The 27,717-nt window shown below is 39.7% G+C and overlaps 1 protein-coding gene across 4 annotated transcripts in view; it reads right to left on the bottom strand.

The window, feature by feature from the left end:
• The window catches only part of si:dkey-97m3.1 (fatty acyl-CoA reductase 1), a 162,498-nt gene that overhangs the window by 7,712 nt on the left and 127,069 nt on the right, over positions 1 to 27,717 (bottom strand). For all 4 annotated transcript variants that reach the window (XM_059978235.1, XM_059978236.1, XM_059978237.1 and 1 more), the window contains exons 5-10: positions 25,135 to 25,312; positions 23,984 to 24,028; positions 22,239 to 22,357; positions 17,820 to 17,887; positions 3,618 to 3,789; positions 1,952 to 2,081 (exon numbers count right to left, since the gene is read on the bottom strand). In XM_059978235.1, the coding sequence (XP_059834218.1) occupies positions 1,952 to 2,081; positions 3,618 to 3,789; positions 17,820 to 17,887; positions 22,239 to 22,357; positions 23,984 to 24,028; positions 25,135 to 25,312 (712 nt within the window). The remainder of the gene's footprint in view (positions 1 to 1,951; positions 2,082 to 3,617; positions 3,790 to 17,819; positions 17,888 to 22,238; positions 22,358 to 23,983; positions 24,029 to 25,134; positions 25,313 to 27,717) is intronic.

Raw genomic sequence — 27,717 nt, 5'->3', positions numbered from 1 at the left:
TTGCATCAGCCTTCACTGTGGAAGACACTAGCAGTGTGCCAGATGTTGAAGGGAGTGAGAGGAGAGAAGTGAGTACAGTTACCACTACAAGGGAGAAGGTGTTTAAAGGGCTGAAAGACCCAAGGGTATACAAGTCACCAGTCTAGATGAACTGCACCTGAGGGTTCTGAAAGAGGTAGCGGTAGAGATTGTGGAGGTATTAGTAATGATCTTTCAAAAATCATTGGACTCCGGCATGGTGCCAGAGGACTGGAAAATTGCAAATATCACTCCAGTCTTTAAGAAAGGAGGAAGGCAGCAGAAAGGAAATTATAGATCAGTTAGCCTGACCTCAGTGGTTGGGAAGATGTTGGAGACCATTATAAAGGATGAGGTTATGGAGTACTACTAACACAGTCAGCATGGTTTCCTTAAGGGAAAATCTTGATTGACAAACCTGTTGGAATTCTTTGAGGAGATTACAAGTGGGTTAGAAAATGGGGATGCAGTGGATGTTGTATATTTGGACTTTCAGAAGGCCTTTGACAAGGTGCCACGCATGCAGCTGCTTACCAAGTTAAGAGCCCATGGTATTTCATGAACGTTACTAACATGGTTAGAGCATTGGCTAATTGGTAGGAGGCAGCGAGTGGGAATAAAAGGATCCTTTTCCTGTTGGCTGCCAGTGACTGGTGATGTTCCACAGAGATCAGTGCTGGGACCACTTCTTTTTATGCTGTATATAAATGATTTAGATGATGGAATAGATGGCTTTGTTGCCAGCTTTGCAGATGATATGAAGATTGGTGGAGGGGCAGGTAGTGTTGAGGAAACAGGTAGGGTGCAGATGGACTTAGATTAAGAGAATGGTGAAGAAAGTGGCAAATGAAATACAATGTTGGAAAATGCATGGTCATGCACTTTGGTAGTAGAAATTGATGTGCAGACTATTTTCTAAAAGGGGAGAAAATCCAGGAATCTGAGAGGCAGAGAGACTTGAGAGTCCTTGTGCAGAACACTCTGAAGGTTTACTTGCAGATTGAGTCGGTGGTAAGGAAGGCACCATATTAGTATTTATTTCCAGAGGTCTAGAATACAAGAGCAAGGGTGTGATGCTGAGGCTTTATAAGGCACAGATGAGGCCTCGCCTTGAGTATTGTGAACAGTTTTGGGCCCCTCACCTTAGAAAAGATGTGCTGGCATTGGAGAAGGTCCAGAGGAGGTTCACAAGGATGATTCCAGGAATGAAAGGGTCATCATTCAAGAAACATTTTATGGCTCTGAGCCTGTACTTGTTGGAATTTAGAAGGATGAGGTGAGATCTCATTGAAACCTTTAGATAATTGAAAGGCCTAGACAGAGTACATGTGGAAGGGACATTTCCTATGGTGCGGGAGTCTTGGACAAGTGGGTACAGCCTCAGGATAGAGGGGCATCCATTCAAAACAGAGATGTGAAGAAATTTCTTTGACAAGAGGGTGGTGATTTTGTTACCACAGGCAGCTGTGGAGGTCAGGTCGTGTATGTTTAAGGCAGAGATTGATAGGTTCTTGATTGAAAGGTTAAGAGGACATGGCTGGGGGGGGGGGGGGGGTGGGTTGTAGGGCAAAGGATCAGCCATGATTGAATGGCAGAGAATACTTGATAGGCCAAATGGCTTCATTCTTCTCCTGTGTCTTAGGGTCACTTCGTGGGGAGTTCTTATGTAAATGTCACAGCTGTATGATTTCAAAGCATCATTTGAGCATATCAATTTCAACAACCACAGCTACATTAATCAAGGTGATCACAGCCATCACAAAGGCATTTTAGTGTGAATAAGAAAACTACAACATGGAGGACAAAAGGAGTAACAGAAGTGTCTGTGCTAGATGAGTGCAGAGCTCACTGCCCAGTACAGTGGTGCTACGATCCTGATTCCTACATTTCAAGAGAGCATCAGCCGCCAGGTTCAGTGTTCTCAGGTGCTTACCCTCTTATCCTCCAGACTGAGCTGGCTCAACAGCATGTTCATATTCTCTGAAGTCCAATCCCAGGACTTGCTGCTGAAGTATTCCAGTAGCATCATGGATTTGTGAAGTCTGTTGAAGATCTTCATCATTCTGTAAGTATAAGTGCAATAAGGCAGGATCTTGCATTTATCCCATACTTCTTATATCAATACTGTCTGACTGCAGTTATTTTGACAAAGAATTGATCCTGTTATGGCAGTCAATATTTTAAGCAATTATTTTTATCAATGGGTTATTTGAAATAAGCTCATTTAGTAATTATCCACTTAATATGAACACAGTTGAACCCCTTTCAGTGCTTTCCACCTTTAAACGTCATCAAAAATTCTTATAAAAGGTGTACAATGCAACTCACTTATTTGTAATTGCCTTTGACCTACAAACTGAGTGGTGTTTTACAAAGGAACTAATCCATTCATTGATTCATAAGCTAGCAACAATTTTGTAAAACCTGAACAAACTAGTTCCTGATTTGATTTTTTTTAATCTGACATCTTCCCTAAATTCTAACATCCAAATCAGAATTTAAATACTTAGAACAAAAATTCATGGAGCAATTTTTTCACTGTATATTATACTCAGCTTTTACTGAAAGCCAGAGTCTTTTTCAAAATTCTGGCCAGTATTTGCAATTTCTGCTAAATTTGGAACGAACAGCTGTAGGCTGATAAGGTCTTCAGTTCCCCAACACCCACACCACGCTGTGGGAATGGTTCTCATGTGAACACAGCAGCCGCATGATTGAAAACATCTTAAGACAACATTAATCAAATTGTTAGTGAACAGCAGCACTTCATGGAAGATAACAGAGACCGGGACCCAGGTGCACAGTTCATTCTCCTGAATAGATTTCGCTACTGGGGAAATCAGTGTGCACAGTTCTACTACTGACTGCTCCGCGACAGCCGTTTACATAATCCAATTAGTTGTCTTTGTAAGGATATTCCAGAAAATAAAATGTGAAAGCCCCAAATAAATCAGGGTTAAAAAATATTTACCTAAATGCATAAACGTTTTAGAGATATGTGAAAATACAAGAGTGGTGCATAATAAGAAACTTCAATTATCAATTATCCAAAGCAGTGCAAAAAGATGCAGGATAAAGAACTAGGCAGAAAAGTGGTTCGGCACAGCAGAGGGCCAAAAGGCCTGTTCCTGTGCTGTAATGTTCTATGGTTCTATAAAGAGAAGAGTTTCTGAAATGGGGTTCAGAACTTTTTTCTTAATGAGTACATTCAAAGCTCAATAAGGAAGAATCACTGAGCCTGTTTCTGAGAAATCAACCAGGTCAAGGGGAGCAAGTAACATTAAGGAACACCTAGAAAGCAGAAATCACACTATCACAATATTTGGGAAAATGGTACAACACTCCAGGTTAATAATACTCAATTGGAAGATGGCTTATTTCAATCAGAAAAGGCAGATACCAGAACAAGACCTTTGTATACATAAAGAAAAGTCTTTTAGTCTCAGAAAAATCTAAAATAGATTTCTATCCTTGTTATGGGGGGGGGGGGAAGAATAACTGGAACAACAAAGTTAAATACTACAACGTTAAATATGAAAAGTGTCTTTTCACCACTCAAGTCCAACCATTTCAGATATATGGTGTAAAGATCTACTTACCTTGGTTTTTGTCCTGTTAGCCTCAGATAGAGATCATAAAGCAAAGCAGGGGCTTTATGACTGACAGCAATCCAGTACTGATTAATCAAGTAGTTTGATGTTATGTTGGCATTCGGCCTTCTAAAGGCTTGATCCAGTGGATTCCTCTTAAATGTGGAAATGACATGGTACTCTGTAACAAGGATAACAACATTCAGTTAATTTTAAATACAAATTTCTAGATGCTGAAAACCTTGAGCAACATACACAAAATGCTTGAAGCAAACAGCAAGTCAAGCAACATCTACGGAGAGGAATAAGCTGACAATGTTTCAGATGTGTTGAAGGGGCTCGGCCTGAAGCACCTGAAATTAATTTTGCCACATTTAGGTGTTTAATGCACTAATCCGTGAGAATAGGCATGATTAACTCCATTCATGCCTTTCACTGAATTCAGTAGACCAACTTCATGCTGCCTGTTCATCTGCTTGACCTAATCGCATGCTGAGCAGCCACAACCCTCAGGATAAGTGCAAAATTGTTTTGCTTAAATTGGCCTTTAATCCACTAAATAACCTGAAAGGTAGATGCTATTCTGGGTTGTTACTCCTTGATCAAATGGGAGTGCAGGGTCTAAGATTTTCCCACATGGCACCAGAAGTCCTGGAGAAAGTGACAGGAGTTTCAGAGAGCCAAGGCAAATTTCAGGCCTGCAAGTGGGCTATGTCCTAAGCCCCTTCCTTTACTCTCTGTATGCCCACAACTGTGTTGTCACCCACAGCTCCAATCTGCTAATTAAATTTGCTGACAATACATTGATTGGCCTAATCTTAAATAATAACAAGGCAGACTACAGAGAAGTCATCACCCTGACACAGTGGTGTCAAGAAAATAACCTCTCCCTCAATGTTGCAAAAATAAAGCTGTAGACTACAGGAGGAATGGAGACAGGCTAATCTCTATTGACATCAATGGATCTGGGTTGAGAGGTGAACAGCTTTAAGTTCCTCAGCATGCACATCATCGAGGATCTCAAGTGGTCTGTACATATTGGCTGTATGGTGAAAAAGACCCAACAGCACCTCTTCCACCTCAGGTGGTTGAAGAAGTTTGGTTTGGGCCCCCAAATTCTAAGAACTTTCTACAGGGGCACAATTGAGAACATCCTGACCGGCTACATCACTGGCTGGTACGGGAACTGTGCTTCCCTTAATTGCAGGACTCTGCAGAGAGTGGTGCAGAAGGCCCAGCGCATCTGAACTTCCCACTATTCGGGTCATTTATGAAGACAGGTGTGTAAAAAGGGCCCGAAGGCCCCGACCACAAACTGTTACAGTTGCTACCATCCGGGAACTGGTACAGCAACACAAAAGCCAGGGTCAGCTGACTCTGGGACACCAGGCCACCAGACTGATTAATTGATGCTGATAAAATTGTACTTCTATGTGATATTGACTGTTCCGTTGTACATACTATTATAAATTACTACAAACTGCACATTGAGGCGGGGAAGTAAAGATTTTTACTCCTTATGTATATGAAGGATGTAAGTAATAATGACAATTCAATTCAGAAGAAAAACTCTTCAGTCCTAATACACAAAAACAAGGAACAGCACCTTAATTTTTGCACATGGTCTTCTAAATGTAAATAATTTCAAACGATGATTGTTGTTGCCATTTACAGTTCAAGATCATTTTTATTTGTTGCAATGTCATCACTTTTGTCTTGCATCATCGTCCCTTTCTTCACTTAATTACAACTTCCAACCCATCACAGATCTGCCCTTCTATTCTTTCCTCACATTTGCTAAGTATTTTGTAACTATATTCCTCAGTTCCAATGAAATAAAAACAGAAATTGGTGCAAATACTTGATAGGACAGGCAGCATCCGAGGAAAGAAAAATTATTAACATTTTGGGTCAAAGATCGTTTTGCCAGGTCTGATGAAGGGCCTTGACTGAAATGTAAGCTGTTTTACTTGCACTGATGTTTGCTTTGCCAAGTGTTTCCAACAACTTAAAATCCATAATTGGCTGTTTATTTGGTTTTCAAATTTTCCATCTCCATAGATGGTACAATATCTAAACATCACAAAATTTCTAAGATACATTGTGTATTGGCAGACATGATAGAAACATGCTTCCATCGTCAAGGGGCATCAAAGTGTCTGATGCCAACCTTCCAAGCCATGAAAAGGGATGTAAATGGCAAAGTATAAAAACAGAATTGCAAACCAGGGTCTGATGGGTGATGTCTCAGTTTTTGTTGTGTCACAAAATTCAAGTCTTAATGTTACGCATTTTGTTACCATAAATATTCAGGCTACAGTCATCATGGATATCAGTGTTTAAAGAGGCCTAATGTGAAACTACCAAGCACGGTAGTATTGATGCTCAGAGCTCATTTTGAGTTCCGTTCATTATTTGCCTCCCACGCCAAGATTCCATGGTTTAACTTTGTAGACATCAGTCAATTTGAAGGTTAATGGTAAGTCCCCAGTGCCTTGTAGATACTAATTGGCACCTCCTTAGTCCAAGAGGTATCAGGAAAGTTGAAGTCACCCATCACAACAACCCTGTAATTTTTATACCTTTCAAATTATTTTAGTCACCTTTCAGGTAACGAAAATTATCCCAGGAAAGAAAGGGTTAACATATGAAGAACGTTTGATGGCTCAGGGCCTGTACTCGCTGGAATTTAAAAGAGTGAGAATTTCACTGAAACCTACCAAATAGGATATTTGCAATAGCAAGAGATTCTAGGACCAGTGGGCACAGCCTCAAAATAGAAGGATGTTTCTTTAGGACAGAAATTAAGATGAGTTTCTTCAGCCACAGAGTGGCCAATCAGTGGAATTCATTGCCAGATAGCTGTGGAGATCGGTCATCAGCTATATTTAAAATGGAGAGGGGTAGGTTCTTGATTAGCAAGGGCATCAAATATTACAGGGAGAAGGCAAGAGAATGGGGTTCAGAGGGAAAATAAATCAGCTATGATCAAATAGCAGAGCAGACTTGTTGGGCTAATGACTTAATTCTGCTCCTATGTCTTATGCCTTATTTGGCACTGAGTATGTTGACAAGTACTTTAGTCTTGCTTTTGTCATTGGTGCTGGGCTCTGTCATCATTGAGGATCAGTATTTACTAATCAAATGTAATTGTTATACAAATAGCCAGTATCAACAATGGTGACAATGAAATGACCAGATTGTCATAAAATAACAATACCAGCTTCTCATCAGGTTCAAGAATGCCCACTATCTTTATGGTACTCGCTCAAATCAACTTCAGAGCCATTGCAGTGCTGATCATTTGTGATTAACAATCAGAAATTAATTCAGTGATAGCCAGCAACATTCCATAAATGAATTACAAATATCTTTTCCTTCCTAAAATTCTGCACGTTCCCCTTTAAACCAACTGTCCTGGTAAAAATACGCTTCAAAATCTTTCAAAGCCGCTTATTTTCATTTGACTTTTTATTCATTTAGCGATACAATGTGGAACAGGCCCTTCCAGCCCACTGAACCCAACAACTCAATCTGACCTAGCTTAATCACAGAAAGATTTCTTATAAACAAAATGTCAAACATGAAGAATCACATGCCCATGGGGAAGCCTATTCATCTCATACCTCCATAAATTAAATTAATGTAAACTCAATCCTCTCTTCCTTTGACCCAGGCAGTTAAGCCCTTGAAACCTACTCAAAATTAAGCAAACACAGTACAGCTTATCACAGTGATGTCAATTTATATTCTCTATTTTAAAAATTCATTCAGCTGTGAAGTAACAAATTATGTTGTGTGATGGAAAGCTGGGAGGCAGACATCATACGTCGTATCACTTTTCTCCATTCTAGATCAGTGTTTTCCAATGTGACTCTCCAGGTCAAGTAGCAGGTGTTGATAATACTAGAGCTCTGGACTAATAGGGTTGGGGCCACCAGTCTTCAAAATGTTCACTTGTAATTAGACATGCAATTCATTCAGTCACAATATGCAACAGAAATTTTGTCTTGAATATCTAATTTTTACTGTATTAAACCTTAGCATTCATTAATATTTATTGGACTAAACATTAGCATCCATTAAATTATCAGGTATATGCCAAATATTGTTTCCAATATGAACCAAACATGATGAAAGAGATTCTTAGCAACAAGTGGGGCGAGAGGGATTTGGTTGGTTATTGCAGGGTCAATCCTAAAATAATTTTGGATGTTGAGTTAGAGTTACCTTTTCAAAAAAAATAATCTTATTATTCTCCTCCCCTCTTTAAACATATTCCATGAAATTTTGCCTCCATCATTCACCCCGTTTATTCCTAAAATCCTATATGGAAGATTTCCTGACATTAGACATCAAATTACCAAGATAATATTAAATGAGAAGAATTCATTTTGGACTTTACCTACATTGGCTGAATACCACACAAATTATCCCCTCAGTCCCTAGAAATCCCATATTTTAATTGGGTTATTCCCTTGCTCTTGATATCCATTCAGAGTATGTCAGGATTCTCCTTAATACAACTAGCCAAGGATTTTTCATGGCCACTTTTGATCTTCTAATTTCTTTCTTACATTCTTTCCTACACATCGTACATTCCTGAGGAGACTCTCTCAATGCCAGCTCCTATACCTGCCACAGTACTTCCTTTTTCCTTCCCAATCAAATGCTGTAGATCCTTTGTTTCTGTATGCCACCAAATCAGCCAAGACATCTAGTACCATTTTAAGTTTTATTTTGAGTATTTCAAGTACATTTATTATCAAAGAATGCATAGATTATACAATCTTGAGATTTGTTTGCTTATAGGTAACCACAAAACAAGAAACCTGAAAAAACCCAATTTAAAGAAAAAAAAAGACTAACACTCGATGCGCAAGAGAGGAAAAAATACAAGCCTATGCAAACAACTTAAGTGAACAACAGTATTCCAAACCAAAAATGAATCCATCGATCAGAACCCTGGAGCGGCCTGGAGTAGGCCCAAATCCTCACTCATCATGTTAAAGGGCACAGCGGTCATGGCATAGCCTCAGTGCCATGGAGATGATCATTGTGGAGAATGAGCGAAACTGGCTCTCATCCCGACGCCCACCGTCTTTTCAGTCTACCTGGGCTGTCATTTAAGTTGACCCAATGACAGAACAACGAATATCATGGAGAGTGAGCAAAATCAGCTCTCGCTTCCGATCTGGGCCAGTAATTAAATTGTCTAAACGGTGCACTGTACTTCACACTAGGACCCAAGCACCACTGCTATGAAAGGTCTTGAGTGAACCTAGACCATGCTGCCCAGTGTCTTGCTCCATACCCAAATTTCATCATCCAGCCTGGAGCCACGCTCAAGCTCTTCAAATCAGCTCGGAGCCCGGAGTGGTCCCACCTCACATCTGACCCAGTTGTACAAGCATCAAAATTGTATCTCCACTGTCCAGACCCCAACTTCTCCTTACTGCGCCCAGGGCGATCCAACCTCACTCCCGGGCCAGTTGTACAGGCATCAGAACTCCATCTGCATTGATTCATCCCCCGAACTCCCCTTGCCATCGCTCACTGTTTGCAACAATAAATTAAGACAATTTACCCCAGAAAAGGTATTTTTAGTGATGTTTCAGTGAGATTTCTTATCTTTTTGACCAACAGGAAGCTATCACACACGTTCGGTAGCACCATCTTAACCACAAGCACCATACTTAACCACATTATGTATGCGATCGCTTCTTTCCTATATTTAAGCATGTTCTGCATCTAATTTAATCTGTGCTTTACCACTTTGTACCTTTCAAAATGCCACTGGCAGTTTCACTGCACTCCTGACAGGAACCCAGCAATTTAACCACTCTGTATTGGCTTTATGCAAATAGGAGCACATTCACCAGACATGCTTGCAATCTTTCAAGAAAGCAGCTCACCGCTAGTTCTTTAGGACAATGTCTTTTCCAGTGATGCTTTTGTTCTGTAAACAGGCAAAAAAAAACTGTCCGTACAAACCAAGGTTATTGCTTGAATTTTTTTTGCCTTTTTTCCTAGTAAATTAAAGATAAAATCAGAGAGGCTGCACTGGAATAAAGATGAAGAGTAATTTCAGTTACTACATTAGACTTCATTGATATGATCTCATGGCTTTACTGGCTGGACTTCTCATTTTCCTCTTCACATCAGTGATTGCATAGTGAAGGGATTGATAAAACTATCTATTGTACTTCAGCAGCAGTTATTTCTTTTGACTACAGTCTATAAAGAAACCTTCCATTATCAGAGGAGCGCACGGATCCCAGGTTGGGAATATAAATGAAACCTGATTAAGGATCTCAGCCCAAAATGCTGACTGTTCATTTCCATAAACGATGCCTCCCCTGCTGTTTCTCCTGCATTTTCTGTGTTGCTCTAGAAGTCTAGATTAAACTTTCAGACAACATTGTAATGTTTGCACACAAGTCAAACTGTTCTCCACGTCATTTAAAAAAAAACACTTTGTTTTGAAGCAGTATATTAAGCAGAGAATGGGGAAAAAAAACAGGGAAAAAAAACTATCATTTAAGCTAATGGATAATTGTATGGCTTGGGTACTTTTATTAATCAAAAGACTTAAAGAAAAATCTCATGATCATCTATATTACACTGTTCCAATTGTTGATGATCAGTACATGCAATAGATAAATAAGTGATGGACAAGAAAGAAATGTTAATGACATCTATAATACCACTGATCTAGATATTGGATACACTGATATATCATTAAAACACACTGTTCCATTTGAAATGGAAAATGCTGCCTTACGAAACAGTGCCATAATGGCAATATCAAAGACTGCTGGCTGTTTGTCCAGTTGCCAGACTGTGTGGGTTACAGCCAATATAAGGGGCTGCTCTATTATCAGCAAACGCATTAACCATGCAACACAGAAAACAAACAGACAAGGGAATGTACCCTGAGGCTTTGTGAGCAACAGATATGGAAGTTCTGAAGGTCAAATGTGAAGAGATCTTCTTGGTGCAAGGGAGGACAAGCAGCCAGATAATGCGCTCCCTAGAAGGGATGGGGTGGCAAGGAAATTGCCAGTCCAATTAGAGTAATGGATGGGGTTGGTAAAGTAACTGCCTGTCCAATTAGAGTAATGGATGGGGTTGGTAAAGTAACTGCCTGTCCAATTAGAGTCTTTCTGTTGAGCTGTGTCTTCAAAATTTTTTGAAGAGCTTCCTGCAGAAGTTATGGCTGCCCTTTTAAATAGCAATGATTTCAAATATGGCTGGCTGGTAGTGATGAACAGGTGTCCATGGAAAACAATGAACATAAGTATCTCACACTTGGGGTATAAAGTGCTACAAAATGGAAAATAATGTCAGCAGGATGACAAGCACAAACTAAAGTTTACTGGCATGAGGACTGAGAACATTGTGGCCGAATATTCAATACACTGTTAATTACCATTAAACCATAAGACACAGGAGCAGAATTAGGCCTTTCAGCCCATCAAGTCTGCTCCTCCATTCCATCACAGCTAATTTATTATCTCTCTGAACCTCATTCTCCTGCCTTCTCCCCGTAACTTTTGACATCCTGACTAATCGAGAACCTATCAACGTCCATTTAAATATACTCAACGACTTAGCCTCCAGAGTCATCCATGGCACTGAAATCCAGATTCACTACCCTCTGGCTAAAGAAGTTCTTCCTTGTCTCTATTCCAAATCTATGTCCCTCTAATCTGAGGCTGTGCCCACTGTTCCCAGAATCACCCCGTGGAAGAAAACTTAAAAGGAAAATTAAATTATGAGCAATATTTAGCTAACCAAGCTTGACAACAAAATTTAATTCAAGACTTGGGTCATGAGGGTGACAGGATAAGATGTTGACGCTGCCATGCATGTGCAAGCTAGCAATAGATCATGCCAGTGATAAAGGTCAAGCTTTGTCTGAGACTGTCTAGCTAAGAGGAACTGACTGTAGACATGCAATTCTGATTTTGTGTATCGCGCTGTAACATTGGTAGAGTTGTTGATATGTTATAAGTACTTCTTGAAATCACTGACCAAATATGTTCAGCTGTTGGCCACTGCCCAAAATTTACTGTATGAATTTAAGTAGTAACTTGACGTAAAATAATGGCTCCCTGTGATCACATACTGAAGGGTTATCCTTATACCAAGTCTGTGCCTTTATTTCTGTTCCCCAACAGGTCCAGTATCTGGCTGCGCGGTGTGCCGACAACAACCTGGCCCTTAACACCTAGAAGACCAAGGAGATCATTGTGGACTTCAGACATGCTATGAGCTGCATTCACATCCCCATCTACGTCAACGGAGCTGTAGTGGGGTGTGTATCAAGCTTTAAATTCCTTGGTGTCCATACTTCCGAGGATCTCACCAGGTCCCTGAACGCCTCCATCCTGATCAAAAAGGATCCTGTGGAGCATCAAGAAAGCTCACCTCTGTTCCAGGATATTGATGGACTTTTACCACTGTACCATTGAGAGCATACTCACCATCTCAGTGTGGTATGGCAATTGTCCTGTATTGGACCGCAAAGCACTCCAGCGGGTGGTGAACACTGCCCAGATTATTGGCAGCCAATTGCCGACCATTGAGAACATCTACCATAAACGCTGCCTGGGCAGGGCGAAAAGCATCATCAAGGATGCATCTCACCCTAACAGTGGACTTCTTACTCTCCTCCCATCCGGTAGGTGCTACAGGAGCCTCCGCTCCTACACCAGCAGGCACAGAAAGAGCTTCTTCCCTGAGGCTGTAACCATGCTGAACTTCACATCACAGCGCTAAGCAGTATTGCACCCATACTGTACTGTCTCAATACTTTTATATTTGCGTGCTGTAGTACCTACTTTAAATTTGCAGTTATTTTGTGAATAACACTATTCTTTGCATTTCATTGGCTTTGTATCTGTACTCGGCACATTGACAATAAAGTTGAATCTAATCTAATCTAAAGACTCTCACAGTAAATTGATGATGGAATTTTTTACAGTAAAATACGATAAATCAGAGCAAAGTCTTCTACACACACAGACCCTATAGGAAACATCCTCTCCACATCCACACTCGGTCTTTAAAGATTCGTTAGGTTTCAATGAAATATCATCCTCATTCTTATAAACTCCAGCGTTTAAAGGCCCAGAGCCATCAAATGATCCACATATATTACTTTAATTCCTGAAATCATTCCTGTGAAACTCCTCGCACCTTCTCCAATGCCAGCATATCTTTTCTGTGTGACTAAGCACAGCTCCAATACCATATTCCATTTTGCTGAAGACACCATGATTGTGGACCAAATCAAAGGTGATGATGAATCAGCATACAGGGAGATTGAATATTTTACTGAGTGGTATCATAACAACAGCTTCTTACTCAATGTCAGCAAGATCAAGGAACCGATTGCAGACTTACGGAGAGGTCCACGAGCCTATCCTTATTGAAGGATCAGAGGTGGAGAGAGTTTACGACTTTAAATTCCTAGGTGTTACCATTTCAGAGAACCTATCCTGGATCCAGCACGCAAGTGTAATTTGCAAAGAAAGGATTACCTCGTCTCTACCTCCTCAGGAATGTGCAGAGGTTTGGCATGACACCTAAAACTCCAACAAACTTCTACAGGTATGTAGAGAAGATGCATTATTGCCTGGTATGGAAAATCTTACAAAAGGATTTTGACCCAGTATATCACGTGTAAAACCTTCCCATCCATTGAGCACATCTTCATGAGATGCTGTCCGAGGAACGAAACATCCATCATCAGAGATCCTCACAACCCAGGCCTTGTTGTTTTTTTCCCCACTGCTGCCAACAGGTAGAGGTACAAGAGCTTCAGGACTTGCACCACCAGGACAGTTACTACCTCACAACCACCAGGCTCTTGAACAAAAGGATTTAATTACACTCAGTTACCCATCCATTGAGGTATCCTGACAACCAATAATCTCACTTTACAGATTATCTTATTATCTCATGTTCTTATTATTTATTGCTATTTATTTATTTTTGCATTTGCAGTTTGTCGTCTTCTGCACTCTGGTTGATCTTTAATTGATCCTGTTATAGTTACTATTCTTTAGATTTGCTGAGTATGCCCACAGAAAAATGTATCTTAAGGATGCAATTGGTGACATATTTGTACTTTGATAATAAAATTTACTTTGAAGTTTGATAAGGGGCCTATAACTGCTCTCAACACTCAAACTGCAGTCTAATGTCTTAAAAAAGCCTTAACATTGCATCCTTGTTATTTTCTAGTCCTCTCAAAATAAATGCTAACATTGCATTTGCTTTCCTTACCACCACCTAAGCCTGCACAAGGACTCCCAAGTTACTCTGCACCTCTGATTTTGCACTCGCTGTAGTGTTTGTTGACAGTGGAGCAGCCTGAAATGACTGATTAAATCAGAAAAAAATCGCAGTCCTTTATTGATCTATCTTGGATTCTGTTGCTCTGAAATAAATAGTGTGAAGTAATTCAATATCTATGCTCTTTTGCCAATTACAAGCATTAGGACAAATGACTCAACACAGCACAAATTCCTGTAATAAACTTATAAATTTGCAGCTGCCAAACCCGATTTCACTGCTTCAAAGTCTACTGCAAACATAGCAAGCGTTCCAGTTGCCCAAGTAATAATGACCCTGACAAACCTGAGCATTCTCCCAGATTCCAAAAGCTTTCATGTCTGCAAGAGGAAATGGACATCTACAACAGCATTAAGGCCAGACCACCAATAAGAGAAAATCTGCAGATGCTGGTAATCCTAGCAACACACACAAAATGCTGGAGGAACTCAGCAGCCCAGGAAAGCATCTATGGAAAAGAGTAAGCAGTCGACATTTCAGTCTGAGACCCTTCATCAGGACTTAAGGCTGGACTGACTTGTCACTGGAAATTCTCACTCCAGGTGTTATCAAATTTTAAGAATAAAGAAACAATACTTCAATCCTTTTGGAGCCTTCTGCAGGCAATGGCAAATTCCACCATGTTTTATTTTGATCCAGAGTGCGTACTGACAGCTAGTTTGAGTATTTCTTACCATTGAGGGAAAATATGATGAACTATGTCACACTGTTATTAAGCAAAATGTGTACATCTTTTGAACACTGCATATCTGCAGAGTAAAGAATAGGCATTAAGTATTTCCATCTTTTTCAAATGATTTTCTGCCCCTGAAATCAAGTGACATAGCAACAGAGCTTCACTTCCAGATGAGTTCTTATCTTTTTTTCTCCAGTCCTGCAGAAGGATCTCGGTGCAAAACGTCAACTGATTACTCTTTTCCACAGATGCTGCTTGGCCTGCTGAGATCCTCCAGCATTTTGTGTGTGTGTGTTGCTTGGATTTCCAGCATCTGCAGATTCTCTCGTCTTCTATGCTCGTTTTAACTGTCAAAACATGGAGCAACCATCACAAACTCCCATAACTCCTGATAACCCTGTGATTCCAGTCTGTCAGGCTGATGTGAGAGCATCCTTAATGGAGAGTGAACCATGGAAAGCATCCGGCCCATATGGGGTACCTGTCCCGAGTACTAAAGACCTGTGCTGATCAACTGCCTGCTGAGATCTTTAACCTCTCACTTCAGCAGTCTGAGGCTTCAATTGTACTGGCGTCTGAGAAGAAAATGATAAGCTGTCTCAATGACAGTTGTTCAGTAGCACTTGCATCCACAGTGATGAAGTGTTTAAAAAGGTTGATGATAAATCATATCAACTCCTGCCCGTGAAGCAACTTTGATTCACTCCAATTTCCCTAATGGCATAACAGGGCCACAGTAGACACCAGCTTAATGGAGCATCCGAACAGCAGAGATATCCTTCATCAACTACAGCATGGCATTCAATACTATAAACCCCTCAAAATTAATCAATAAGCTTCAAAACTTTGGCCTCAATACCTCCTTGTGCAATTGGATCTTCGATTTCCTCACTTGCAGACCCAGTCAGTTTAGATTGGCACCAAGATCTCCTCCATGATTTCCATCAGCACAAGTGCACACAAGGCTGTGTGCTTAGCCCCCTGCTTTACTCGCTTTACACTTGTGTGTGGCTGAGCACAGCTCTAATGGTATATTTAAGTTTGCTGATGACACCATTGTCATAGGCCAAATCAAATGTGTTGAATCAGCATATAGCAGAGAGTCTGAAAATCTGGCTGATTGATGCCACAACAACAACCTCTTACTCAATGTTAGCAAGGCCAGAGAGCTGATTATTGACTTCAGGAGAAAGATACCAAAGGAGAAGGTCAGCAACAAAAATTCCTCAGAGAACCTGTCCCGCACATAAAATCACATCAGCACCTCTACTTCTTTAAGAGTTTGCAGAGATTCAGCACAAAATCTAATACTTTGACAAACTTCTATAGGTGTGTGGTGAAGAGTATACTGACTGGCTGCATCACAGCCTGGTATGGAAACATCAATGCCTTTGAACAGAAAATCCTTTTAAATGCAGTGAAAATGTCCCAGTCCATCACGGGTAAAGCCTTCCCTGCCATTGAGCACATCTACATCGAACGATGTTGCAAGAAAGCAGTATCCATCATCAGGGATCCCCAGCGTCATGATCTCTTCTTGCTGCTGCCATCAGGAGGGTGGTACAGGAGCCTCTGAATCCATAACACCAGATTCAGGAACAGGTATCATCCCTCAACCATTAGGCTCTTGAAACAGAGGGGATAACTTCACTCATTTTCACTTGCCCCCATCAATGAACTGCTCGCACAACATACAAACTCACTTTTTTCATCTCAGGTTCTCAATATTTATTACTTATTATTTATTATCTTTTTTTCCTTTTTGTATTTGCATAGTTTGTTGTCTTTTGCACTTTGGTTGTCCACCCTGTTGGTGTAGTCTTTCATTCATTCTATTATAGTTATTGAATTTACTGAGTATGCCACTAGAAAATGAATCTCAGGGTTGTATATGGTGACATAGACGTACTTTGATAATAAATTTACTTTGAACTTTGATATGATTGATTTGTTATCTAGATTCCTTAGTTTTACATTAAATTTCACAGAGGCTCCAAAAACACTGAGTTTCTATTTGTGAATGAGAATTAAACTATTAAAAATAAATTACCCTAACTATAGCAACACACAAAATGCTAGAGGAACTCAGCTGATCAGGCAGTATCTATGGCGTTTCTTCATCAGGTCAGGCTCTTGGCCTAAAAAGTCAACTGTTCATTGATTTCCATAGATGCTCCCTTGCCTGCTGAGTTCCTCCAGCATTTTGGGTGCTACTCTGGATTTCTAGCACCTGCACAATTTCGTGTTTATGATTTGCCCTAACCACGATCATTAGAGAACTTTGTTACAGACAGACAGACATACTTTACTGATCCTGAGGGAAACTGGGTTTTGTTACAACCGCACCAACCAAGAATAGTGAAGAAATATAGCAATATAAAACCATAAATAATTAAATAATAAGTTAATCATGCCAAGTGGAAATAAGTCCAGGACCAGCCTATTGACACAGAGTGTCTGACACTCCGAGGGAGGAGTTTTAAAGTTTGATGGCTTGTGATACTAAGACTAAATAAGCAGTCTACTGAAATAGAGTGAAAATCTTTTTCTCTTGCCTCATGTGTGGGAGGCTTTATCTGAGTTTCTGCAGGTATGAAAAATGCTATGTCATATATTGTTCATAGATCACTGCATGTAATGTGTTAAAACTGCTTTGTACATTGGCTAATAAGTGTGGGCGGGGGGGGGGTTGAGGTCTGCTGTAAAAGACTACTCTGGCATTCAGACCATCAGACACTGGAGCTTAATTCAGGCCATTCAGCCTATTGAGTCTGCTCTGCCATTCCGTCATGGCTGATTTATTATTCCTCTCAGCCCCAGTAACCTTTGATGCCCTTACTAATTAAGAACCTCCACTTTAAATATATCCAATAATTCTGGCCACTACAGATGTCTGTAGCAATAAATTCCAGATTCACCACCCTCTGAGCTAAATAACTTTCTCATCTCTGAACACTAATAAAAACATTTCTCTCCAGATGTTGATTTAGTAAACATACTTTATATTTGAAAATGCCTTTCACTTTGAAATATTTTGATATATTGCAGCTTTAATAATAAAAGACAAGCAATTTACTTGATCTTATGTGGTTTTCAGCCACACACAAATCATATGTATCAGTATAACTCTTGAATGTAGCTTTTATTACTTTTTTAAAATTCAATCTTACCAATCTCTCCCCAATGAAAAGGGTTGATACCTCCTGTGGTACAATTGTAAATAAGGGTAATTTTTGGTCTGGAAAAAAAGCACAGCAAGATTAATTAAACATTTATGAGGTTTGGAATAAAAAAAGTGAAAATGCAAGAAATAGTTGACAGGCTAAGCAGCATCTATAGTGGAAAAGAAACAATATTTAGATTGATGAGCTTTAACATTAGATGAAGCTAGAACTGTGTAACCAATAAAGCTATTCATCTGAAAGAAGCACTGCGATCTCTGTAAACCATCTACAACACTAACTGTAGAACAATAGGGGCTATAACTGCTCTGCAGTGACACCCAAATTGGATAGTCTCCATTTGTTGTTCTCAGTAAGGGAAAACAAACAAAAGTTAACTCACGACAGTGCATTTAGCTCTTCTATCTTCTTCCTTGTTCAGTACTGTAAAATGTACTTTCTACATTCAAGTTGCTCCTCTCTGCCCACTCTCCCTATGTATTCAATATTCATACAGAGTCCTCATCACATCAGAAACTATTAGTGGTATTTCCATAGTATAATTATAGTTGGGTTGTATAACTTACACAGAACTTGCATAGTTCATGCCAGCATTATCCACCCCTTTTAACTGAATAACAAATCAAAGAATTACGTTCAAGGTAAGGCATATCCACATTTAAAAAAAACAGGAAATCATAGGCCTAGGTAAACTCACTCCATTTGACTGCAGTTGAGGCAGTTTTCTGGTCTTCCATTCCTGTTCATTTCCCACTCCTTTGTTAACTCCTTCCTTTCATTCAACATTTCTTTGCCCAGCTACACTCCTATTCGTTTTCTCTCCATTCCTTACCCTTTCTCTTCTCTAGTTGCCAGTCCCCTTCTGCCCCTTTCTTTCAGATTCAATTATCATTTCCACCCTTTATCCTTCTTCAGATGGATATAGTACTTGGACATGTTCTGGAAGACCGTACAACAGCAAACAGCATACAGTTCTTAAGGCAAAACAAGAATTCACACTTTTCCTTTACTTGCAGAGTTTGAGAAACCATCACTGATCAAAGTCCTTTCATCAATATTCTGGGTGTGACAACTGACCAGAAACCTACGATCACAGAAATGAGAACAGACTGCAACAGCGGATTGCAGAGTAAATTATGAATGAGTCACCCCCTACCCCGCCCCCTCCAAAGCCTTCCTACCATTTAAAAGCACAAATCTAAAATGTGATTAGAACAAACAACATTGCAAACAAAAGCAGAGATGGCCCATTGAGCTCTCTGAATAAGATCACAGCTGATTGATTGCTGGTATCAAATCTACTTTCCTCCTAATCTCCTGGATAAACCCGGGCTTCCATATAATCCAAAAAAATCCCTTCTAGTTCAGATTTGAAAATATTTAATGACAACATTCAGAGTTCTCCTGAGCTGTGTATTGCAAAGATTCACAACTCTGAGGAAAGAAACTAAGCATTTATTAAAATCTTAAGAGAATTAAAATGTAACTGTAAAGTACAAATATACTTTAAAAGTGAAATGGAAAATATAATGTTACTGGTTATGGAAACTACTTTTCAAAGGTTGGATTCCTGCCTAAAATATAATGAGCTTAATCTTGTACTGCTGAGAAACTATGATTTAGCTATTTACAACTTTTATTAGTGACTTTAATGAAGGGATGGTGGGTATTGGATGGAAGTTTGGTAACATCCAAATATGGGAAGTGATGTTAGCTCTATTGGACCAGTTATGTTGTTCATATGTCTCAAACAAACTCTATTCCAAATCCTGTTATGGGAAGAAATTACCAAAGAGACAGAAAAAAGTCATTGGTGTGCTAAATGCCAAGAAAAACAACATCCTAAAATGGTTCACCAGAAACTCCGACTCTCAGCTGGTTAAAAAGAAGCAGCATTCAGCTTAGAATTGAAAGCCTCAAATCCAGCCATCTGTCTCACAATGGCCTCATCAGCTACTTTAGGAGCCACTAAAGCTTAGTCTTCCCAATCTTGAAAGACTGCCTGAAGACAAGTCTGCAAGGGACGCATGTTATTTGAGGTAAAGAAGCAATATAATGCAGAGAATTGTGAGGATTCCCATATCGATACAAAGAAAAGCACATATTATTTTAAATGCCAGAATAATGATTCAAGATACAACTTTACTTATCACATGTATATCAAAATATACAGTGAAATGCATCATTTGCCAACACACCCAAGGCTATGCTGAGGGCAGCCCACAAGAGTCGCCACATAGTCTGGAGCCAACATAGCATAACCACAATGCTGAATAGAACAACATAGAATAACAAAATAGAAGCTAACAATCAACAAAATAACAAAAGCACAAACCCCATTTTCGCCTCCAACCACACACAGTCCTCTAACCCCAAGACAGGCCACCTTCTTCGGTCTCTAGACTCCAGCAGAGTCAGATTCACTCTGACATGCAGACATTAGGTTTTCGACTACCCCAGAGGACTTGAAGAGTCCTCCAAGAGGACTTGGAGCTCCCGTCAATGTGCCTTGACATCTGAACTTTGGATTTGACACTTGGACCTCAACAATGACCCCAAGAACTGCCAAGCATTGAACACCATGCCCTGAACTCCAGACTCACTGATGACAGGTCCATGAACTTTGGTCTCACCAATTTGTGAATGCAGGTGGCCATCGGACGTTGTTGTTCCTGCCTGCATGCAACTCCAATACCAGAACCCACCAACAACTTGCTGACCATAAGGGGGCCTCCAGACTTTGTCTACATTGATCTGTGGTCTGACATCTGAGCAGACATCCTGGCCCGGCCCTTGTCAGATACAAATCTGTGACTTGTATCAAATTATCCTCAAAAATAAACCTCAATTTATTCTGATCCTGCTTTTTTTTTTAGATGGTCAAACCACCTTACACATGTTAATATATTACCCCAGCACTCTCATTCCTTCTCCAATAGAGGAGCCTATTAGGTGGCACCTCAATGAATGCCTTTTGGAAAACAACTGATACAACTACTTTTTCAGCTCAATGAGTGTTGCTACTTACATACTCAAAGTAATTCGGTAAGTACGTTAAACACGCTTTCCTTTTCATGCAGCTACGTTGATTCTGTTTAATTATTATCTTCCAATTCTCCTCATACTACTCTCTTCATAAAACCTTTCAGCATTTTCCTGACAATGGATGCTAGGTTAGTTGATCCCTCCTTCCTTTAGGCATGTACAGAATCCAGGAAGTTTGAAAAGCTTACAACTAATACATCCAAAATATTCAGCAGCTATTCCTTTTAGAATCACAAGATATAGGTCATTAGATCCTGTGGATCTGTCAATGTTTGGTCTCACATGTGTGATCTTTGAACTTTCTTTTGTGATGATTGCTTTAAGTTTCTTTTTGCCTCTTGCCCTTTATGCTTCTTAGATTGATGCTGCTCAAGTTTTCCACTCTGAAGACTGAAAAAATATTGCTTCATGTTTTACCATTTCCTTCTTTTCATTACTAATCTTGTAAGGGACTAATGTTTACTTTCGCTACCCGATTTCTTTTTACGCTCTTGTACATATTCCATCACTTTATAAAACAAAAAATTATCCAGCACTATTCAGGAGAAAGCAGGCTGTATGGATACCCCCTCCACGTCTACAGCAGTGGAGCAGCATAACTAGTGTAAAACATCTCAAATGTGCCCTCCAGCAGCTCAAACCTCCTTAAAAGCTCAGCTCGCACCCACTGCCTCTACTGAGAGATGAAGGACAGTGAATGTATTGGAGCGTCGCTACTTGCCAGTTTCCTTCCAAACTGCAAACTTCCCACCCTGACATTACTTTGCCTTCAGTATTGCTAGATTCGAATCCCAGCACTTCCGTAATATGTTTGCCTGTCATACTGCAGTAGTCTGGGAAAGGCAGTTTAGGACGGACAATGCTCTACGCCTTGGCAGAGCTACCTCTATACATGAAGGAAGATACAAAAATAATGTTTGCAGAAAAGGATGAGTGGAAATTGAACTGTACAATTTAAAAGAGCAAAGAATTAGGGAACACTTGTCACTTTTGGCATATTTTGTGTTTGTGGACCTGTTATAAAGAATACGCAATTTCAACACAAAGGGTAAAGAGAAATATCCATTTGAACCGGTTAAAATGGCGATCTCGGTCAAGAATTTCATTGTTCTGTCTTCTTTCACTTCTATTAGTTGAGTGTGCCCTAAATAACAAATTAGTGTCAATTGTTGCAGGCTAGAAGCCAGTTTTCTCCCAACAGACACTAAGTCAGAAAGGGGTGAGAATAATTAAACATCCTACAAAAGTGCAATTCCTGCTTTTATTTTTGAGAATATTTTGACGAGTGATGAGAGGCATAGCCTTACAGAGACCACACAGTGATGTATGTAACATACAGTGCTGAGGATACAAATCTCTCACCTGTGAACTGCTGTATACCAGCCAGCTGCAAGTGTGAGGTTAACAACTACATCAACAGGAATCAAATCAGCCACGGCATTGTTGGTTGCTCTCATCGTACGAAGAATCCCTTTACCTGCCTGTGTGACAATAAAAAGAACATTGTGAGTGTTAAAGTCATTTTGAATTCATTTCGTAAAGTGACCTTTACTTTCAAACCATGCCTCAATATGAAAAGGTGTTGGAGAGAGTAACTCTGGGAACCAGATCCAGGGGAATATCAGAACTAAGAATAATCTGTCACACAGGCATGTTACTGTTTGAAGAGTTATTTTGCTCTTCATACTTGATAAATGGTTTAAACAGAAAGGTGGCAAATCCCTTATTTTATTAAATAATGAACTAATTAGTTCATTAAATTAAAAGTACTGATTGAATATTTTAAAAAAAAATCAAGTAAATATGCAGTGTTTGGCAGAGCTCATGTTTTGTGCCAGAACTGTTGCCAACAGGAGCTAGTAGTCATGTGAGATCCTTAGCAAACAAGAGTATTTGCAGAAAGTATCTGTATCCTGAGGGGACCTGCTCAGTGCTGCTCCGTCCTTGATGTACTTACTGCAGCTTGTCTAATTAACAATTACAGGGTTGGGGAGGTCTTGAGAAAGACATTGGAAAGGCAGTAAAAACTGCAGCAGAGATTTGCCTGACTGATCACAGAAGGTGATGGTGGGGAGATGAGACCAAGGAGTAGGAACCTGTAACAGTGCAGATTAAGAAACATAGACAAAATAAATGGCTTAATCTATGTAGATGAGTTCACTGGTGGGGAAGGCTTTACCCATGATGGACTGGGCTGTATCCACTACTTGTAGGCGTTTCCATTCCACGGCATTGATATTTCCATAAAAGGCCATGATGCAACCATTTAATATACATGCCACCATACATCTATAGAAGTTCGTCAAATTTCAGGTGACGTGCAGAATCGTCGCAAACTTCTATAGGGGTTACTGCTATGCTTTCCTTGTAATGGCCCTCATGTTTGGGACCCAGAGCCTTTGAAACTATAACACCGAGGAATTTGAAGTTGCTGACACTCTGCATCTCTGATTCCCCAATGAGGACTGGTTCATACACTTCCAGTTTCCTCTTCCTGAAAGTCAATAATCAGCTCCATGGTCTTGTGGACATTGAGTGACAGGTTGTTGTGGCACCACTCAGTCATATTTTTAAGTTTCCTCCTTTATGCTGATTCATCACCACCTTTGATTTGGCCAAGGACAGTGCTATCCTGTGGGAGTAACACTACACATGAATGTAAAACAGTGTTAACAAAAAAGGAGGGGCAATTTCCATCTTGTGCTTCCCCTCCCCCCAGATGTTATGCATCTATGCAAAGGGGACTTTGGAAAAGTCGGCAATGTAATTTCCTTCTGTCATGACATCTAGAGGATCTACAGCAGTTTCAGTGGCAGATTGAGGTTCACACAGGAGAAATGTATCTTATTTCTCAGAACATGCTCAGTACTGGCAGTAGACTAGCCTACGTTATGCTTGGCCAAGCTATCTAAGTGGCTTAGAATGTGACACAGAGTTAATCCCAAAACCGAATTTGTGACCTGCACTTTGGGAATGCTGTTTCACTTTACCATATGGGTATGAGGAACCCAGGAATATCAACAATCTTTATTTTTCTTGCTTACATATTCAGTATCTAATAAAGGTTTATGTACTGATTAAAACAGAAATAAGAAATCTTTACATACAGCAATGAAAAGCCCACTTGGTCCATTGAAATTGTCGATCCAACCCTATTCAATTAGAACAGTCAACATTAGTTTTTTTTATTTAATTCATGATTTTACAGTTGCAGCTAACTATATTCAGCAAGATATTTTTTTCGTGTTTCTTTTTACAGACAAGCTTGCACAATCTACTAATTCAGTAATAGGATGTCAGATTATAGACATATCAAGCATTGTAAACAAGAAACAAATATTTTGAAAATGTTATAAACTATTAAAACAAATTGATTCAGCAAATTAAAAATTAAAGGGAAAACCTATGTTGAAAGTTTAAAATAATTCAGGTTTCTAAGTATCAAATGAGTATGACAATTTATAACCATGACTTTAAAAGCATTTAACAGTGGTAATCAGACCCAGATAAATATTTATGTACTCTCTTCATTTTTAGCTACCAAGGCCATGGGAGGACAGCCAGAAAATGGACTAGGTGCATTCAGGTATTTCATGAGGCCATGTTCGGATTGGAGGAGCAACACCTTATATTCTGTCTGGGTAGTCTCCAACCTGATGGCATGAACACCAATTTCTTGAACTTCTAGTATTCCCCTTCACTATTCCTTTTTCCTGTTTCCTTCTCTCACCTTATTTCCTTACCAGCCCCTCTGATGTTCCTCCACCTTCCCTTTTTTCTATGGTCTTCTCTCCTTTTATCAGATTCCCCCTTCTCTAGCTCTTTATCTCTTTCACCAATCAATGTCTTCTCTAGTGTTTGGTTTCCACTTTAACTTGTTCTCAATGATCCTTATTATAAAGCACAAGCTCAAGGCTCACATATTCACAAGGGCTCTTTGATCGTGCATCTCACAGGTTACAATAATAGGCAGCTATCCTCTTATCTTTAGCACCCTAGTGGACTCCAAGGAAGTTCATGTGCTCTTTTGGGCATGATAGTAGGGATGAATTAAGAATGAACTCTGAACAAATAAAAACACTCATGCATACTTTGATGCATCTCTGCTCTCAGGTCCATACAGCTGAATGGTTCCCTCCTTTTGTCCATCAAAAAGATTAAGTAGTAAGATTAAAAATATAATCTGCCCTCTTGGCTCACAGCTAAAATAGTAGCAGGATCCTGTTAAAATATATTGGATTAAAGTAAAATTACTTACTGGAAATGGCTCCTGCCAACTTGCTCCAACAATGGAAGGTCTGATAATGGCGATATTTAAATCCTCACCCTCTTGCTGGACCACGTACTCCGCAAGTGCTTTTGTATAAGTGTATGTGTTTGGTCGGTCTCCAATCAGTTTGGGGGTGATATCCTGGATCATACTTTCATCCATCCATCTGGAATAAAAAGGATATTTTTTTTAAATCATGAAAAATTGCCAAGTTTAATAATTTAAGCCAGTCACATTAATTAATGGCAGATTTTTAATTAATTTAGCATGAGGGAAGAAATAATAGTACAAGTGATCACACTGAATAAATCACTTATTTTCCTCCACTAATGGCCGAGGACACTTGCAAAACAAACAGTAGGTAAAGGAAAGAATTTAAATTGTAAAACAGAAATATGGAAAGATTGTTTATAATCTAATCATCTTAATTAAGTGGAATCTAAAGAACAAATTAAGAGAATTACATGACCTATATTGATACTCAACTTCCATAGTTTGAAATGTTGAAAAAAATGGCAAACTTCAGGAAAGCTTTAAGATTGATGCAACAAAATCCTTGAGGATTCCAAGTGCAACATGATGAAGCTATAATTGTTTATCCTTCTACAGTTCAGACAACTTTGCATGTTTAAGATGGATATTAAAATTCTATACGGAAAATTATTATATTTACCCAAATTATTAATTGTATGCATATAATTAATATACACACATATATATGGGCCACAATATGCACACATACTTTTGTTCATTAAATACTTGTGAGACTGTGAACAACCAAGGAATAGCCAGTGCAGACAGGAAGGGAGCGTTTAACATCCTGTGAGTTTCTTACGCAAAGCTTATTGAGGCATAAACAGGATGTTTGATCGTTATCTCTCAATCCAGAGCATAGATTTAACTATAATTAACACGTCATTTCTTATTACCTTAACACATCAAATTCAGGCTCCTGATCACTACATCAGAATTCCTGTCTGCAGAGAGAAGCTATAGCAGAGGGGACTGCAGTAGGCCTGGGCACACTGTGCGCCAACTCTTCAGAAGGTCAGATTGTTCTCCAGTTCTGCTCCAGTGAACTTAGTTGGGACCACAACGGGATGGCCCACAAGAGCAGGCTGATTTGAATGTGGCTGGAAATACCTGGCCTTCTTCTTAGAAAGACTGTGAGACCAAACTGCAATCTTCTATCTTTAGCTAGGCTGTGCACAGAGCCAGGAGGCCAGTATCACCAGCTGAGAATTGGTAGCACAGATCCCACTACTGTGCAGAAGAGGTAATAGCAGGTATCTCAACTTCCAAACAGCTCAAGCGGAAATAGTGTCTCAATTTGGTTGTGGAAGCTCAGATGATCCAGGCTTTGCTTTTAAGCAAGGCATTCACTGCTGCTACCAAAGTGGTCACACATGTATGATTCATCAGGTCCAACAATCACATTCATGCGAAAGAGAGTAACCATTCTGTATTCAAGATTCACACATGATACTTTCATTCAAAAATGAATTCTTTTAATTCCGAAGAGCTTATTTTATATATATCTCTGATGATTGGCTGGTTCGAGCTAATGTCAATAGAGGATAGGCATCATGAAAGCCAGAAGTTACTTGATATTGCTAATCATCTGATGTGCAGACTTGAGAACTGTGACAAAGCACCTGGCAAACATAAGCCTGACCCTCAAAAAGCAGCACTGGAAAGAAACGGCCTTTAACCATATGGAACTTTCTGCAGATCCCATAGCAGCATGGAGATAAAATAATGAAGCAATTTCAACCCAAATATACAGAGTAGAAAACAACTTCAATTTTTTTTTTCCCCTGAGCAGAGACTAAAATCACTAATTTTTTTAAAATGAAAAGCTACTGTCCAACACATCCAAACAAGAGACAATCTGCATACTGGAAATCCATGCAACACACAAAAAACGCTGGAGGAACTCAGCAGGCCAGGCAGCATCTATGTTAAAAAGTACAGTCAATATTCCAGGCTAACACCCTTTGGCAGTCTTCCCCGGTCTGCTGAGTTCCTCCAGTATTTTGTGTGCGCTGCCTAACACACCCTGTGGGTTTGTGGGAGAGTTGAGCAAGAAGCAAGGGTAGAGACAAAAGTAACATTTGGAATTCTTGTAATCATCAGTCACCTTATTTGCAAAGGTTGACTAACCCCACTATGAGCAAGGATCAACTAAAGAACATGTACAGGACAATCCTCACCTAGATTTGCATAAGCTACAAGCTCCATTACTTCCGTCTGGCACAAGCCCAAAGAATAAAGCCAAACAAAGCATTGTGAAGAAACAAAACAAGGAACTAGCAGGTGTTGAGGCAACAAAGTAGAATCAGATCTTGAGCTACTAACTGCAGACTATTTCTTCAGCGCTAATTCACGTTACCCAATTAACTGTGACTAACCACCTTGTGCCATATGGTAATGATCAGTAGCCTATTAATATTGTAATATTGTTCATTTTTTTTTGGAGAGTGATTTCTGAAGCATTGCCCAGCAGAAGCGTGGCCGGGCTTTGGAAACTTCCGCCCATCATTTCCTGTTGTGTAGTCCCTACTGATGGTG

This window comes from Hypanus sabinus, chromosome 8 (assembly GCF_030144855.1).
Source record: "Hypanus sabinus isolate sHypSab1 chromosome 8, sHypSab1.hap1, whole genome shotgun sequence".
Classification (NCBI taxonomy): Eukaryota; Metazoa; Chordata; class Chondrichthyes; order Myliobatiformes; family Dasyatidae; genus Hypanus; species Hypanus sabinus.
Note: the sequence above shows the minus strand (reverse complement) of the source record. Positions and strands in the feature narration are given on the sequence as shown.